The sequence below is a fragment of the Theropithecus gelada genome, chromosome 10, assembly GCF_003255815.1.
Source record: "Theropithecus gelada isolate Dixy chromosome 10, Tgel_1.0, whole genome shotgun sequence".
Classification (NCBI taxonomy): domain Eukaryota; kingdom Metazoa; phylum Chordata; class Mammalia; order Primates; family Cercopithecidae; genus Theropithecus; species Theropithecus gelada.
Window position 1 is genome coordinate 24,841,801 of NC_037678.1, and position 16,969 is coordinate 24,858,769.

At 42.3% G+C, this 16,969-nt stretch overlaps 1 protein-coding gene across 1 annotated transcript in view; it reads right to left on the bottom strand.

The window, feature by feature from the left end:
• Nucleotides 1–731: 731 nt before the first annotated feature.
• GRK3 (G protein-coupled receptor kinase 3) overlaps nucleotides 732–16,969 on the bottom strand; it is a 160,142-nt gene continuing 143,904 nt past the window's right edge. The window contains exons 16-21 of the mRNA XM_025400112.1: nucleotides 15,677–15,743; nucleotides 14,488–14,583; nucleotides 11,069–11,231; nucleotides 6,968–7,104; nucleotides 3,946–4,059; nucleotides 732–3,062 (exon numbers count right to left, since the gene is read on the bottom strand). Of these exons, the coding sequence (XP_025255897.1) occupies nucleotides 2,901–3,062; nucleotides 3,946–4,059; nucleotides 6,968–7,104; nucleotides 11,069–11,231; nucleotides 14,488–14,583; nucleotides 15,677–15,743 (739 nt within the window). The 3' untranslated portion in view covers nucleotides 732–2,900. The remainder of the gene's footprint in view (nucleotides 3,063–3,945; nucleotides 4,060–6,967; nucleotides 7,105–11,068; nucleotides 11,232–14,487; nucleotides 14,584–15,676; nucleotides 15,744–16,969) is intronic.

A 16,969-nucleotide genomic window follows, 5' to 3' on the forward strand; every position in this document is an offset into this window, starting at 1 on the left:
TTATTCCATATGTATCTTACATAGCAGCTTAAAGTAATCTATTATTTTTAGGCTTTGTTGATTCTTTTGAATCATGAAATCAAGACTTATTACAGCATGATTTTGTAAAAATACCAAACTCAATTATTTTTCTCATCAATGTTAAAATATCCCAACCACAGAAATCTAAAATAATGAAAAAACGTAGGCTGAATTTTGACCTTTTTAATAGTTGGAGTGTAAGAAGGGTGAACATCTAGGACTTAAGTAACACTTGGAAAACCTTCTAAAACATTCAAGTACTACGGCTGGGCATGGTGGCTCACATCTCTAATTCCAGCATTTTGGGAGGCCGAGGAAAGAGGATCACTTGAGCCTAAGAGTTCAAGACTCCTATCTCTACCCAAAAAATAAATTTGCCAGGAAAAGTGTCATGCACCTGTAGTCCTAGCTACTCAGGAGGCTGAGGTGGGAGGACTGCTTGAACCTAGGAATTCAAGGCTGCAGTGAGCCATGATCATCCCACTGTTCTCCAGCCTGGGTGACAGAGCGAGGCCCTATCCCGAAAAGTTAAAAAATTAAAAAAAAAAAAATCAGCCCAAGTATACCACGATGTTTAATCCAACTGACTTTTCCTCTGGCCACGCAGGCAACCCGGTACAGCTGAAACACCTGCATCACAACACTTTGGCAGAAGACATTCAAACCAGACCCCAACACAACGGGTGACTGCCCTCAGAAGCAGCTCAACCTAGTCTTACAAAGGACTTTAAATAAATGACATCTAGATGTACTTCTCAACCATATCATTACAAATCAAATGTGAGTTGGGGAAGTGTAAAAGTTTACACTTTTGTTTGAAGCAAAAGGACTTTCAGGGTATTTTCCAATTCATATATCTTTTCTAAAAGGGAGAGGAGCTTTATGTTCTTTTCTTAGAGCAGAAATTCTAGTTTTTGAAAGAGATGCAGATCAGCTCAATTTTAGAACAAGTGTGGGAAAGTTGAATAATCTTTCGGAACACATTTGTGTAGCTCATGCCCTAGGTACGAGACATTAGACGCTAACCCCAGGCCCTGGTGGAGTCAACAGCAGGCCCTTTATCCTGGAGAACAGGCATGAGGCCCAGCGCATCCTCAACTGCACGTGCTGAGAACCTATGAGCTTGAGATACAGACAGGAACGGCATCAGTCACAGCTATAATTAACCAGGGCTGGGAAGGCATTCACTCTTTAAGAACAAAGGCTTTTCTGCTTCTAGGGGGTGTGTGTGTGTGTGTGTGTGTGTCTATGTGTGTGTGTGTTTAAACAGAATTTGAATACTATTCCTTTTTAAATACGGAGAATGCATATAAGTAGTACATCCCTCCTCCCACACTGGAAATAACAGATAGTAGAAAATGTACGTTCATTTAAACCCCAACTAGTAGTTAAGATAGACAACAAACCCCCACATTTTTTTTGCAAAGTAACTCTTATGAAATAATGGACCCTTTTGGTAATTTATCTTCCAAACTCTCAAAATAACTGCATTAAAAAGTACTTACTTTGCCCATGAACACAGCACACAAATATAAAAACAAAGATTTAGAACCGTTAAAAATATCAAGGACAGGATGCAGACCATTATGATGTCAAGTGATTTATACTGTTAGTAAAGACATACACTAAAACTACTCCAAGAATGGGACAAATACGTGGACTTGGAAAATTATTTTTTTTAAGACTGATGACATGGGGGACTTTGCTGGTTCTCATAACCCAGCATCTATTTGGGGGTATCAGTGGGGCCTGGAGGCAGTGGGAGAAAATAAACTTCACGGGGCAGACGCTGCAGGGACCAGGAAAAAGGCTTCATGCCCTAAGGTCCTCACTGTCGTACAGTCCAGTGCAAAGTATCACTCATTCATGACAGATGGATGACAACATGAACGTCAATATACACAGTTAACCCATTTTGACACATTCATTCTTCAGCATTTTTTCAATACAATTCATCTTAAATTATACTACAACGTAAAACAGACCTGCTTTTGTACATCCATTTCTGATATGTCTCCCAGGGTCAGGCAGAAGGAACCAGAATGACTGTCACACAACTGCTAATTGTCGAGACCCGAGATGGACTCACCCACGAGTGCTTCTGCACGCCAGGTACTGCTTGTCGACTCGTGCACACTGGACTCAAAGACTTCTGAAAACTGCTCTTGCCCCTGAAACCTAAAACTCCACTGCCTGTCCTTCAGAATCATTGTAAATCTTTCCAGTGATGGACGGACGAATGCCTTCAATGACTAGTTAATCCATACACTTGGAGAGTACGTGTCCATCATTCCCACCTGGCCGAGGGGGCCCCGGAACAGACTGGTGAGAGGCAGGGCAGTCACGTGGGTGCAGCTCCCAGAGGAGGGCCCGAGTGCAGAAATATCTTCAACTTTTAACCCCAGGACAAGAAGTCAGTTGTGAAGTGTGCAAAGGAAACACTGTGGCTCTCCCATCCCCCAGTAGTACAGAGCAAAGACACAGACAATCAGCAGTGACTAGAGATAAAATGCGGCAATGCTTAGGGCAGTCTGCTACCCAACACTGAACATCTTTAAATTCCATCCTGGAAAGTCTAAGACGTGTTTGATATCAGACATAAAAATGTACGTGATAAGTGGGAGTCACTTCAAGTTCTAGGTTCATAGGTACCAAAGTGTGTAGCAAAGAAAAAGAACTTTTATTTCTTCAGTAGTTTTGAATGTGGACAAATGTGACAAGGCAGGGAGCTGAGCTGACCCTGAGCCGAAGGGTCCCGACTCCTCTCGGGAGCCTGGAGGAGTCCCGGTAGCGAATAGATCAGATGCCTCATCCTCGTTCACCCCAAAAGGCTGAGACCCTGGTGTGTCCTCCGCAAGGACCCTCCCTGTTTCCGGGTGCTAGAGGCCGTTGCTGTTTCTGTGACAGAGGGATGGCTTTGGGAGCTCCACAGTGCCGGACCGAGGTTTGTTGAGGAACTTCGGGGCTCGACGTAAGAGACGCTGGGCCTCCTTGAAGGTTTCGTTCAACTCCTTCTTCCACTGCACAAACTCTGGATCACTCTGAGGGGGAACACAAAGGCAGACGTGGTGACGGGCTCACCCACTTTGCCAACAGCGGTGGGCGCCTCTATTGATTACCAGCATCCCTGGAACCTCTGAAGGAAGCACACCCTAATTGTCCACCCCCAGTGGCATTACTAGCTGATGGGCCGCGCTGCCACCTTCTCTAGAATCTCTTGAAAAGAGCAGGGAAAGGCCACATGAAAACCCTTCAGATGGTTCCAGTACAATCCCACTCTGAGAAGCACTGCCTTTAATTTTTTAGAGATTATCTTTGATTTCTAAAACAACTGAAATCTATAATATAGGGGAAGGAGTTTTGACAAAAAAATTTTTTAATATATATTCATGTATGTAATGACGTTAGTAAAAATGACTTTTTGCATCTAATATGTGTTTATTTCTCTAAATATGCTCTCTTAAAACAGGCACACACTAGTACACCAGTCGCAAAGTGTCCAGGAATGAAATTTGTGTTACAACGTAACTTTGAGGAAAAGATGGCATTTTCCTTTACAGAAGATGGCATTTCAGCTTGCCATCTTATATTTATCTAAATATATAAACCTTAACATCGAACATGCTGAAAAATCTTCAAAGTTATAGAACAAATAAAATTCTAGGCCCCATTAAATACTGAGCAGATTTTCCTGATAGGGTAATGACATTATTTTATGTATATCCTCCTTCCATTTTCTGATAATGTTTGCCTTTTTAAAAAATAACGATTAATTTCCTGAAAACCTTGTACCTTGGGGCTTTCTTACTAAGTCTGTAAGTGATAAAACATGGCGTAAGAAAATGTTTTATAGCCAGGCAGCCAACTTCGCTGAACATTTAATTATTCTAACATTCACCTAAGAAAAAATAAATAAAAACTCACCTCACATTGCAAGACAAATTGCTTCCCTCCTTTTATTCTGAACAAAATGCATTTTTTGTCTTTAATTTGAGTTTCTTCCACAGAGAGAATCTGTTCCATTGTCAGTAAATTTTGCTAACCGTAAAAACAGAAATTCAAAATTCAAATTATTTTGTGATTTCTTAAGTAGTAATACCAAAAACTACCAAGTTAGAACAAGTGAAAAAAGAAAACGCATTCAGTTTTCTTTCTTTGATGATATTCTAGAAGTAAGGGGAAAATGGCTGTAAAGGAACACACACCAAAGTTCAAATTATAATGTTTCAAGGAAAACTGCAGAGAAAGCAACGTTTTGCTAAGGCAAAACGGCAACGCTGTTCCCTCAACACAGAATGGATTTTGAATGCTGATGAATTGCAGGCGTACTTGTTGTACGGCACGCTCATACAAATTCTATCAATAACATTGTGAGAAAGCAATAGAGCCACATATGATTTATGTGAGTCAAAGGTGTGTGGTTCAGTTTTAAGGCAGCAACTCAGTAAATGTTTAGTGATGTCAGCTTGTAAAGCTAACAATATTTTGATAGTATCCCAATGATGTCATAAATAGAGGTGGTTTCATTAAAAGATTAAAAGGTCTATAGGCCACGCGCGGTGGCTCATGCCTGTAATCCCAGCACTTTGGGAGGCCGAGGTGGGTGGATCACGAGGTCAGGAGTTCAAGACCAGCCTGGCCAAGATGGTGAAACCCCATCTCTGCTAAAAATACAAAAATTACCCAGGCGTGTTGGTGAGTACCCGTAATCCCAGCTACTCGGGAGGCTGAGGCAGGAGAATCGCTTGAACCCAGGAGGTGGAGGTTGCAGTGAGCCGAGATCACGCCACTGCACTCCAGCCTGAGTGACAATGTGAGACTCCGTCTCAAAAAAAAAGAAAAAAAAAGTCTATAGCATTATTGCTTAAGGTGAATGCTATAGTGTCATGAGTTCCTTACCATTTTATGGTTTTTTGTTTTTATTTTTAATAAATACTTCAGGAATCCTGAATGAGAAATGACACCCTGATAAACACTCAGGTTTGCTTTTTCCTTACTTAGACTTACGAATCTGCTCATGCATATGATGCAGCTTCTCAAATAGAACGCTAAATGTCGAATCTTTTAAAACCAAGCTCATTTATTGCATCCAATGTTAAACAAAGGTAAGTTGTTTTTTTTTTTTAATTCTCAAACATCCTGAAAAGTGGGGTGATTTCCTTTTAACATGCCAGTGGGTAGCATAATAAATGTATAATCTGCCCGGGTCCACTCATTACCTGGAAATACGCTGAGCTTTGGGGAGCTACTTTGATGCTTCCCAGCCCTGAGTTACAATTCAGGGTCCCCAAAAGAATCTTATTAATTGGAACTTAGATCCTAGATTCTATTTTTTCAAAAATCACTTTGATGGCAGGAGTGATGGGGGGAAGACCTTGATTCTTTTCAAAGAAATGGGGTGATATGCAATTGTAATCATTCATAATTGAATGAAAACTTTGCCAACAGTAAACTAAAAATACAGTCCAAAGTCAAATACATGAGATTTAGGTGCCCTGTTTTCCACACTTCTGATCCCTGCAGAACAGATGGGTGGTATTCCAACACATCCAACACATCAACAATGTTTTCAGTGTTTGGGACCATTGTCCTGCTTCTGATGACTCACCAGGCACCACCCCCCACCAAGAAAAGAAGCGATGCCTTCCACCAGGGTTGGCTCCTTCCTTGGTGACAAGCCCTGGTCTCCTCATACAGTAGGCACTTAATAAATGCTGCCTGATTTGCTGAAAGGTACAGTGTGAATTGGAAACTTCTTTTTATCTTGTTCACAAACATTAGCTCTTGAAAGGATCTTAGAGGGCAGCTACATCTTGCTGTCTGTTGTATGATCCACCTACAAATTCTCAACAAGGTGGAGACACAAGGAAGTACCTTTTGGTGACCTCACCTCTGTGTCAAGTGTCATAGCCTGGGACATTATATTTGACCCAACTAGGAGAGGCCGTACAATGGAGAGACTCAGGACACAGGACAACCTGGTCTGAGTCACCCCTCTACCTCCTAATTGTCCAGCTGTGTTTTTGGGTGGCAGACTTTCCCCCTCTAAGCCCACTTTCCTCTTTATAAAATGAGAGTTGGACCCTCAAATGTTCCTAAACATATGGAGTTGTTGTTGTTGTTATTGTTCCTGTTTTTTTTTTTTTTTTTTTTTTTAACAGCACTTGACCTCACATAAACATGCAAAAATTACAGTACAGTCATCCCTTGGTATCCACAGAGGACCAGAGGACTGGTTCCAGGAACCCCCGAGAATACCAAAATCCACGGATGATCAACTTGCCGATATAAAATGGTATTGTATTTGCATACAACCATCACACATCCTCCTGTATACTTTAAATCACCTCTAACATAAATGCTATGTAAATAGTTGTTAGACTGTGTTTTTTTTCTTTTTTCCTGTATTACTTTTTACTGTTGTGTTGTTACTATTTTTTTCCCGAATATTTTCTCTCCTTGGTTGTTTGAATCCCAGGATGGGGACCTGTGGATATGGAGGGCTGACTGCAGTTGTTATGATTTCTATTTCCCTCATGTCAGATGAGAAAACGGAGGCTGAGAGAGTCAGTGTGATGTGTTCAAAGTCCCAGAGACACTCAGCAGTGGAGCTGAACACCTCTGTCCGACTTCAAAGTCCGGCTTGTCTTTTTTTTTTTTTTTAGATCTGCCTAACTGCTCTCCAGCCTTCCTCAAATCCATCTGATGATGAGGTGCTTCTGACTGCACTAAATAGCATGTTCTATTTTCAGGTATTACCAAGTTCTTCCTTGACGTGGAAGTGTAAAAACAAGTTAAAGTTTGCACATTACAATCTCATGGATACCAGTAAAATAGACACACAGGGTTTCAGAGGATATTGTATAAAACATGTCAGCAACATGAAATAACCATATGCCATTGTACGTACTGGGAAACATGCTCGGTGAGACTGCCTTAGACTTACCCGGGACTCTCCCTCTCCTCTCCATTCAAGTCTATTTGGAAAGAGGTAAAAATAGCGACGCTGCCACTGAGTCAGAAATGGGTTTCCCAGTTTCAGCATGTACCCGTGCATAATACAGTCCTTCCCCAGAGCGTAATCTGAGGAATACAAAATCACTAGGAGTTAAACAGGCTCTGAAACAAAATGTCTTAGCAGCATTATTCTCTGAAAAAAGAACAGACATACTTTTTGGAAAAAGCAGGTTTCTATAAACAGAACACATTACAGAAGTCATGATTTTCGTTTTAAATGCATGTGCCCTGGGGATCTAAAGATCAGAGGGCTCTGCAGCTCCCTCTGCTCACATAGTGAATGGCTGCTTCTCAATATTCTGATAAACCCATGATGTTCATTTATCGCTCTGGGAGGGCAAAAGTTAAGTTTCCAAACTCTTTTCATTATGTATAAGGAGAACTGGAGAATAGAGAGTATTTAAAGTCAAGTTATCCCCACAGTACCTTCCCCTTTACGTGGCGTTGAGATTCCCCCTTTAATCTCTCTTTTATCTTAAAAATAATAATAGTGGGAATTTTCTTGTCCAAGTAATTTAAGGTAACATAAGGATGAAAAATGGTTCATTCCTCAGCTTAATGTTAGGTTTATTCCTCAAATATGTGGTTATGTATACAGATAATTCACACACATTGTTGAGTCCTGATTACATTTTTATCGTGAAATACTGTGTCTTTAAAAAAAAAAAAGGTTAATTTTAAAGTCTATATTAAAGGCTTTGGTGATTGTGCTAAAATCATTCACTCACACACTCATTTCTTCGACAAGTATCACATGAACGCCCAGGTGCTGGGCGTGTTCCAGATATTCTAGGTTTAGCAGAGAACAAAAGAGACAAAAACCCCTGCTTCAGAGAGTTTACAATCTAGTGAGAGTTTCAGACCATCAGTAAACAAGTAAAACCCATGTGGTGTCATCTGGAGACAAGCAGGAAAAGAACAAAGGAGAGGGAGGGCCAGGGAGGGTCAGTGGTGATGGGGAAGGATGGAGTTGTCGTTTTCACTGAGAAGTGCTCGCATTTCCAAAATCTATTTAAAATATGAGCACAGTCATCCCTTGGCATCCACAAGGGATAGGTTCCAGGACCCTAGCAGATACCGAAATCAGTAGATGTTCAAGTCATCAATCTAAAATGGCATGGTGTCTGTATAGAACCTACACATATCCTCCCACAAACTTTAAATCACCTCTAGTTTACCTATAAACCTAATACAGTGTAAATGCTACATAAATAGTTGTTACACTATGTAGCATTGGTCCAGAACCTTTTTGGCACCAGGGACCGGTTTCGAGGAAGACAATTTTTCCACAGACGGGGGTGGAGGAATGGTTTTGGGTTGAAACTGTTCTGCCTCAGATCAAGCATTTGATTCTCATAAGGAGCACGTAACCTAGATCCCTCACGTGTGCAGTTCACAGTAGGGTTTGCACTCCTCTGAGAATCTCAGGCCCCTGCTGATCTGACAGAAGGCGGAGCTCAGGTGGTGCCTCCTGCTGTGCGGCCCAGTTCCTAACTGGCCTCCCCCTCCTTCCCCTCCTCGGGGGTTGGGAACCCCTGCTGTATAGCTTTTATTTGCATTCTTTGTTATTGTTGTATTATTATTCTTGTTGTTTTTCTCCAGATATTTTTGATCATGACTGGTCGAATCCACAGATGCAGAACCTGAGACGTGGAGGACCAACTGTATTATAAGTTTTTTTTTCTTTCAGGAATCTAAGCCTAGACTATATTTTTCTATAAAGGTGACCTCTGAGATTGTCAGCTGAGACCTACTTATGCACGAATTACTTACTAACATAGGAAGATAAATTCCTCGATTTGCTAAACTTTCTGTCTAATTACAGCTCTAACTAGAAGGATACACTTGAACATGCTTATGAAGATCTATATATATTTCTGGATCCAATTAATCAGGATTCTAGTGACATCATGACACCTCCCTTGAGCAAGTCCACATTGATTCAATTTCCTGTGTAAAATCTGCTGTGGCAAACACAGCCCAGTGTGATCACAATGGACTTGTTCTCTAAAGAAGAGCTTAAGGCCGGGCGTGGTGGCTCACGCCTGTAATCCCAGCACTTTGGGAGGCCGAGGCGGGCGGATCACAAGGTCAGGAGTTCAAGATCAGCCTGGCCAACATAGTGAAATCCCATCTCTACTAAAAATACAAAAAATTAGCCAGGCATGGTGGTGGACACCTGTAATCCTAGCTACTTGGGAGGCTGAGGCAGGAGAATTACTTGAACCTGGGAGGCGGAGGTTGCAGTGAGCCAAGATCGTGCCACTGCACTTCAACCTGGGCGACAGTGCGAGACTCCGTCTCAAACAAAAAAAAAAAAAAAGAAGAGCTTACAAATAAAGGCTGTGTGTCCCTGCAGAATTGAGGTAAGCATAGCTCAAAGAATGCACGATTCCCTTGGTATATTCTGGCAACGTTTATATACAGAGTAAGTCATCCGGAATCGAAGACACTTAGATGATACAGGGAAATTGTCAGGTAAGACCAAGGAATCCTATACTAAGATGCTGCCACCAAAGTAACCTATTAATAGAGTGAAAGAGTTTCTGGTCATTCTTGTTACATATGGTTAACCTTGCAAGGGTCTTTGCCCAGAGGGAAAATGAAATTACATCTTAACATAATCATCAACTACAATAAATTATCCAAAATTCAAGAAATCTTAGAAAAATCAAGAGTAATCATATTCATTGAATCGAGAAAAATTGATTTATTTAAAACTTATGTTTCTTACTTGATGTTATGTTTAGTAGGGCACTGAATTATTTACATAAAAATACAGTTTGGCAATTTTTTTTTTTTTTTGGAGACAGCTTCTCGCTGTGTCACTCAGGTTAGGGTGCAGCAGCACAATCTCAGCTCACTGCAGACACCCTCCTGGGCTCAAGTGATCCTCCTGTCTCGGCCCCCCCGTCCCTGGGACCACAGGTGCACACCACCACACCTGGCTAATTCTTACTTTTTGTAGAGATGGGGTTTCACCATGTTGCCCAGGCTGGTCTTGGATTTCTAGACTCAAGTATCCTCCTGCCTCAGCCTCCTGAAGCACTGGGATTACAGACGTGAGCCACTGCGCCTGGCCTGATTTGGCAATTTGTAAAATGCTGTTTGTAATATAAATGTCTTCATACATTTAACTCTTTTGTCTACGGCCATACCACCCTTAACATGCCCGATCTTGTCTGATCTTGGAAGCTAAGCAGGGTTGGGTCTGGTTAGTACCTGAATGGGAGACATTTACCTTTTTTTTTTTTTGAGACAGAGTCTTGCTCTGTTGCCCAGACTGGAGTGCCGTGGCTGGATCTCAGCTCACTGCAAGCTCCGCCTCCCGGGTTTATGCCATTCTCCTGCCTCAGCATCTGGAGTAGCTGGGACTACAGGCGCCCGCCACTTTGCCCGGCTAGTTTTCTGTATTTTTTAGTAGAGACGGGGTTTCACTGTGTTAGCCAGGATGGTCTCGATCTCCTGACCTCGTGATCCCAAAGTGCTGGGATTACAGGCTTGAGCCACCGCGCCCAGCCCATTTACCTCTCTTGACAAGTGACGTGTCATGCTAAGTTCCTTGCCAGGACCGGCTACATACTTCTCGGGTCCCAGTGCAAAATGAAAATGCAGGCCCCTTGTTTAAAAATGACTAAGAGTCTCAAGGTGATGACAACAGAGGACTAAACTGAGTCAGGTGCCCAGATGACTGCACAGGGCACACACCAATGACACCAGCCCCACTCCTGACACTGTCATACTCAATCTGCAAGGAAAAAACCTCCAAACTAGTCCCCAAGCACTCCAAGATAAAAGGGCATACTAAAGAAACCCGGCCACCTGTCTCCATAGACTTATTTGTGTGCTGACTGAAGACTTTGAAATACTAGACTGAGCTCTTCCAAGCCAGAGCAAACTGAAACGATTTATGGCATTGATTTCTTCTCGACTGGAAAATACCATAAGACCCAAATACTTTTTCAGCTTTACAAGAAATTCTGAAAATTTACTGCATTAGAAATGTATTGAGACACGTGAGCTATTTTACCTTCTTCGTGGCCAAGTTGCTTATTTTTAGCTCTCTTCCTGGCCTCAATTTTATCCGTGTCTGCATTTACTGCTTCATAAACTGTTTCCGTTACTTCTTGCTGCCACCGTTCAGAGATGACCAAAGGGAAGTTCTTGTAGAGTTCTTGGTCGCAATCAAGCAGCTGATTATTTTAAGAAATCAAGATGTTTATGATTTAACATACTTACAAAGGTAAGAGTCCACGGCGCCACATGCATGGTGACTCGATCATAACTCTATATAGGAAGATAACTAGATGGCAGCAGTAATCATTTCGAGGCAGGTTATTAGTTGTCATAAATCTCTGCTAATGACAACTCAAGCAATCAGCATCCACAAACAGAACTGGGGAGCACTTCACTTTCAGTCCTGGATCAGCTACGTCCAGCCCAATCTTCTATACTATCTTCATGACATGTTTGCCAACGAAAACTCACATATACAGGGTTTTACCTGAAGTACTAGGAGATTCTGACAACCAAGTAAAATTTCAATTATGGTAAAGACAGTTTGTTTACATAGGTAGGAAAACTGTTTCTATCGTTTCAAAAACTGTTACAAGAGAGAAGCCAAGAGGGCTTTTGAACCTACCCTCAATTAATCTGAAAAGTTAGAAAAACAAAAGGTAAATGAGGCTGAGCTTCCTATTAATTCCACGAACCTTCCAACTATTTGCAGTTTGACATCATAATCACATGTGTAAGAACTCTCCAGATACACGGGGAGTTTAGGCAACGGAGACTTTAAGAGCTGCTGTAACAAAAATTACACTTAATGGTAGCATTTTTCTTCCAAGAAAGTACTCAAAATTCTTCTTTCTGCCCTCTAGGTAAGGCTGCACTTTGAATATGAACAAAAAAAATGGTTTTCTGCATGTGAGCTACATTTTTATGGCAGAAATACTAGCAAGTCTACTGATAAAAACATGCTTGTCTTAGAAGCACAGACCTCCTTAGAAACTTAGTTTGCTTACTCCTTGAAAGATAAGCAGGGGTAGCTATCTTAACAGGCAAAATACTGACAAGGACAAGAAAGACCAAGGAGGCTAAGGCACTTGCACACATTCCCTTAGCAAATCAACAGAACACCAGAAGAAGCTGCATCCCACATCCCAATATGGGGCCTACTCCATCCAGTCTCATTGATCTGTTATAATAATCTGTTGATTCTGAGGTCGCTTTGACCTGTAGAGCTTTTCCTCTTTCTGTTTTCTTCAGGCACTCCATCTAAGCCCATAGCTGAGCCCCTCGGTTGCTCTGAATGGGACTGGAGGTGCGTGTGTGAGTGTGTGTGAGTGATGGGGTGTTGAAAACCTCAAGGTCCGATGAGCAGCTGAGATCAGGCGCACAGGGACAGGTTCTGAACGGTCTGGCAAAGAGTCAAAGCACGCTCCTTGCCCAGGTAGTTATTCTGAAATGGCCAACTCTGTTTAACAGACACTGTTCTACCGCCTATCATTTCAGCAAGACTTCATCTTTATGACTGAGCCCACCTTGCTGAAAAGGAATTTAAAAAAAAAAAAAAACTTATGTTTACATGAGGTGAGTTTCCCCCCACCCTTTTAAAGAAGATGTATTATTTGGGCTGTTTTTAAAAGATAGTTTCTTAAAATGCAGTCCCCTGCCCTCCCTGCTGGACTCAGCTCTCGCGGGGGCAGGACCTGGGCTTCTTGCTTAAGCTGACTCCTTACCAGACAGGACTTCTTGTTCTAAGTGTGCTCCTTCTCAGCTCTCGCTCAGGAAGAACCAAAGCATAATAGTAGAAACTACTGGTTTGTCAAGCATTGACTATATGCCTGTAGCCTTCAGCGGGCCACCTCATTTATCCTCAGAGAACGCTTGGCAGCGAAACCCCCCACTTCACAGGTGAGAAAGCCAAGACTCGAGAGGTCACAGAATGGCCCACATTCACTCAGCTGAGAGGCAGACCCCAGCCCAGTCTGTCTGACTCCAAAGCCTGGATCTTGGTTTACAACATTTTTAAGTATGATAATCTCTTTTTAACATCAAAACATGTTCGTGGGTGCCCACGTAATAGTATTTTATTTTTAGTACTCTGATGGATAGATAGTGGTATACAGCAGGTGAAAAAATTCTATTGTGACAGCAGTAAATTTTAAAAATTCCTTTGAAAGTGGATTGTTCCCCAAAACACTGCTGTATACTCATATACATGACAGGTATCATTGGTTCCGGCTACAGACGATGCCTGGTGGTGTACAGGTCTAGGCATGGGTCTCAATGCTGACCCCAGCCACTGCTCCAGACCACAGAAGGGTGTCTCTCAGTTGGTCAGCAATCCTCACAGCCCTGTGACCTGGGTCCTCTGCACTTTGTCTTCGCCTAACCTCCAACACCTGAGAAGCTGGTCCCGTGAACACCCTAATCATCATCATGGCCCAGCCCCTCGTCTCCTGGGGCCCCTAGCTCTGACCAGCTGCCACTGGGTTCCCCAGGTGCACTTAGCCTGTACATGCTGCTCCCGATAGCTGCTCTCCTTCCCCGCAATCCTCCCATCTTCCTCCAGCCATTTACTGCCTTTTCTGTCCCACAGCCTAGTTGGTCCAAGTCCTATGTGTCTCCGGTTACAGCTCCTGCTAGGCCCTTGCATTTTACTTGTCACTCTTTTATTTACACCTCACAGGCGTGTGTTTTAATAGTGCTGCAGCCTTCTGGAGAAGGAAGGTACTTGGTGGGGAAGGCAAGGAGGGTTAGTGTCAGAAGGGTGTAAATGGGGGCAGCTAAGAAGAACAGGGGAGGCCCAGGGGCAGTGGGGAGAGCCTGGGGCAAGCTGCCAGCATGGGGGTAGGTGAGAGCTTGATGTAGTGATACGCTTTGACCCAGCATCTTAAACAGGATGATCTTCTCTCATGACTCACCATCTCTAATTATGTCTTGTCTACTTGGGGGAATGACAATATGAAAGAAAGTTCAAAAAAGGCAGAGGATTGTATTTAGAAAAAACAGTGATTATTTCACCTTTGACTGACAAATGCAAAATGATTCATGCTGTTTGCTCTTTCATCCTAATGTGGGGAGATCTAAAAACTTAGAAGAACTGAGACAGTTGGCTGTTTTGCACTAGGGAAGTATGTTTGATATCACACAGCTGTTTTTCCTGTTTCAGGTACAATTCAAGTTTTATTTCAATCACAAATATTCCAAATCAATAAACATTTTATCTTGCAGTTCCTCAGAAATAAAACTATTAGTCTGAAGAAAGCTTTCAAAGCCTTTAATTTAGGTCCTTAACTTACACATTCTTCAAATATGTTGATACTCATTTGTAGGCTAAATACTACAAACAGCCCAATATTAAAACAACCACTAAGTTTGATTTCCAACAGAAATCCCCCCATCCAAAAATAAAAATAAAGAAATAAGTGATCGCATGTGTACCTTAATCCCTTTGGTATCCTCTTCATCAAATGAGCCAATATCAAAGGCATCAGCAGCATTGACTTCTCCCCGGGGAGGAATCAAGGGTGGTGGGTACTGGAAGATCCAGATAAGCATGGTACAGTTATCAGATGATCGTATGGTCCCGTCCCAACCTAACATTCCACAAAGACAGCACAGTGCCAGATATCCGCATGCTACACTGCGCAGCATGTCATTCAAGCTTGTAACAAACCACATTTCATATTGTGTAGAAAAGCCTCTGCACTGAATAGCCCCAAAGGAAGGCCCTAGATTTTAGACAAATTAAAGAAAAACAGGATTCATGTCCAAAGCCTTAAATAATTTTCAGATATAACAAAATCTCAGGACTGCATATCCATCCAGCTCAGCTTAAGAAAGCACATTCTCTGAGAGGACGCAACACCACCTTCAGGTTGCTAGAACCACAAGAGACAACGGGGCCTAGAGGCAGCAGAGCACACCTGCGAACACCCTGAGGTACATGTTAACTGACCCAGAGTCGAACTCTAATTCGGTAGGACTAACAGATTAGTCTTTCTTTACTAGAGAAAATCATCATTTCTCGGCAGCTTGAGTTCATGCAAAGCGAATCTAAAGCTGATAATCAACATTTTTCTGAAAATTGAATGCGGGGTGTTTCCTGTATCAACGCAAATATCATGAAGCTTAAAATAAGGAAAGGAAATTATCCTGATATAAAATCATGCTCATTCTTATGTAGTATTGGGCTAGAAAATATACATACATTTATGGCAGAAGTTTCATGTACATTTTATAGAGATCTATGTAAAAATACAGTCACGTTGAGATAAGAATTCAAGAAGAAGAGCAAAAACTAAAAACGGCTCAATTATATGTGCATTTGAATTAACTAGATAATAGCTCCATTTTACCCTGTATAAGTTGATACAGGAGATATTTTCAAAATGTTTATATTAGGGAAATGAAGAGTGAGAGAGTGCCCCAAAGGGAATTGGCTGCATGGTAACTCTTGGGTACCAGGGCACTGCGGACACAGGATGCTGGGGGAGGTGGGTGGCGGGGATGCTGGGGAGACAGAGCCAGGAAGCCATCAGTGCATAGAGAGACAGAGACAGAAACTGAGACAGAGATGAGCGTGTCAGGGTGGCAGTACCCAAAGTTGAGTCCCAGACGGAGGGAGTACCTTTTGTAAGTAGACATGCTGCCAGTCAACACCTTTGAAAAAGCTGTGCTCTTTTACTTCCTGTGAGCTGGAGGAGAAAGAGTCATAACAGTGCTAAGTATGCATTTGGAAACATAAGAAATACTGTGCAAAACTGTCTCCTGTTAACAACGCAGTGGAACAAGTATTTCCAGTTTTTCCTTTAAGAAAGCAAATAAATACGCTTCCTGCAAAACAACAGGAGGAATGCTATGATGTTTAGAATACTGCATGCAGCGCCTGGGAATATTATCCCATATGAGCATTTATTTGGGATAGTTATTACAGTTTAAAATAACCTAGAAATTTTCACAGATATATATACACACACGCACACACACGTACAATAATTCTATAGTCATGAGAACATAACTGAAAATGAGAATTAAATTGGATATCTATACATTAAAGAAATTTATAGCAAATATTTACACATCACAATAGATAATATAATAGGAAAATGACAGGAATGTGAAGCACCACATCTACTTAGAAGCAAACAAGAGATCTAATAATATAATGTATACCAAAATCCTTTATAAATTGAAGAAACCCATCCTGACTAACACGGTGAAACCCCGTCTCTACTAAAAATACAAAAAAAAAACTAGCCAGGCGGGCCGGGCGCGGTGGCTCAAACCTGTAATCCCAGCACTTTGGGAGGCCGAGGCGGGTGGATCACGAGGTCAGGAGATCGAGACCATTCTGGCTAACATGGTGAAACCCTGTCTCTACTAAAAATACAAAAAACTAGCCGGGCGTGGTGGCGGGCGCCTGTAGTCCCAGCTACTCGGAGGCTGAGGCGGGAGAATGGCGTGAACCCGGGAGGTGGAGCTTGCAGTGAGCCGAGATCGCGCCACTGCACTCCAGCCTGGGCGACAGAGCGAGACTCCGTCTCAAAAAAAAAAAAAACAAAAAAAACACAAAAAACTAGCCAGGCATGGTGGCGGGTGCCTGTAGTCCCAGCTATTTGGGAGGCTGAGGCAGGAGAATGGTGTGAACCCAGGAGGTGGAGCTTGCAGTGAGCCGAGTTCACGCCACCGCACTCCAGCCTGGGCGACAGAGTGAGACTCCGTCTCAAAAATAAAAATAAGAATAGAAATAAAAAATAAATTGAAGAAACAAGTTTTCTTGAAGGTCATGATTAAAACTCAGAGTACCCAGAGCAAAAGTTGGCCAGGCATAGTGGCTCATGCCTGTAATCTTAGCGCTACGGGAGGCCAAGGTGGGTGGATCGCCTGAGCTCAGGAGTTTGAAACCAGTCTGGGCAACACA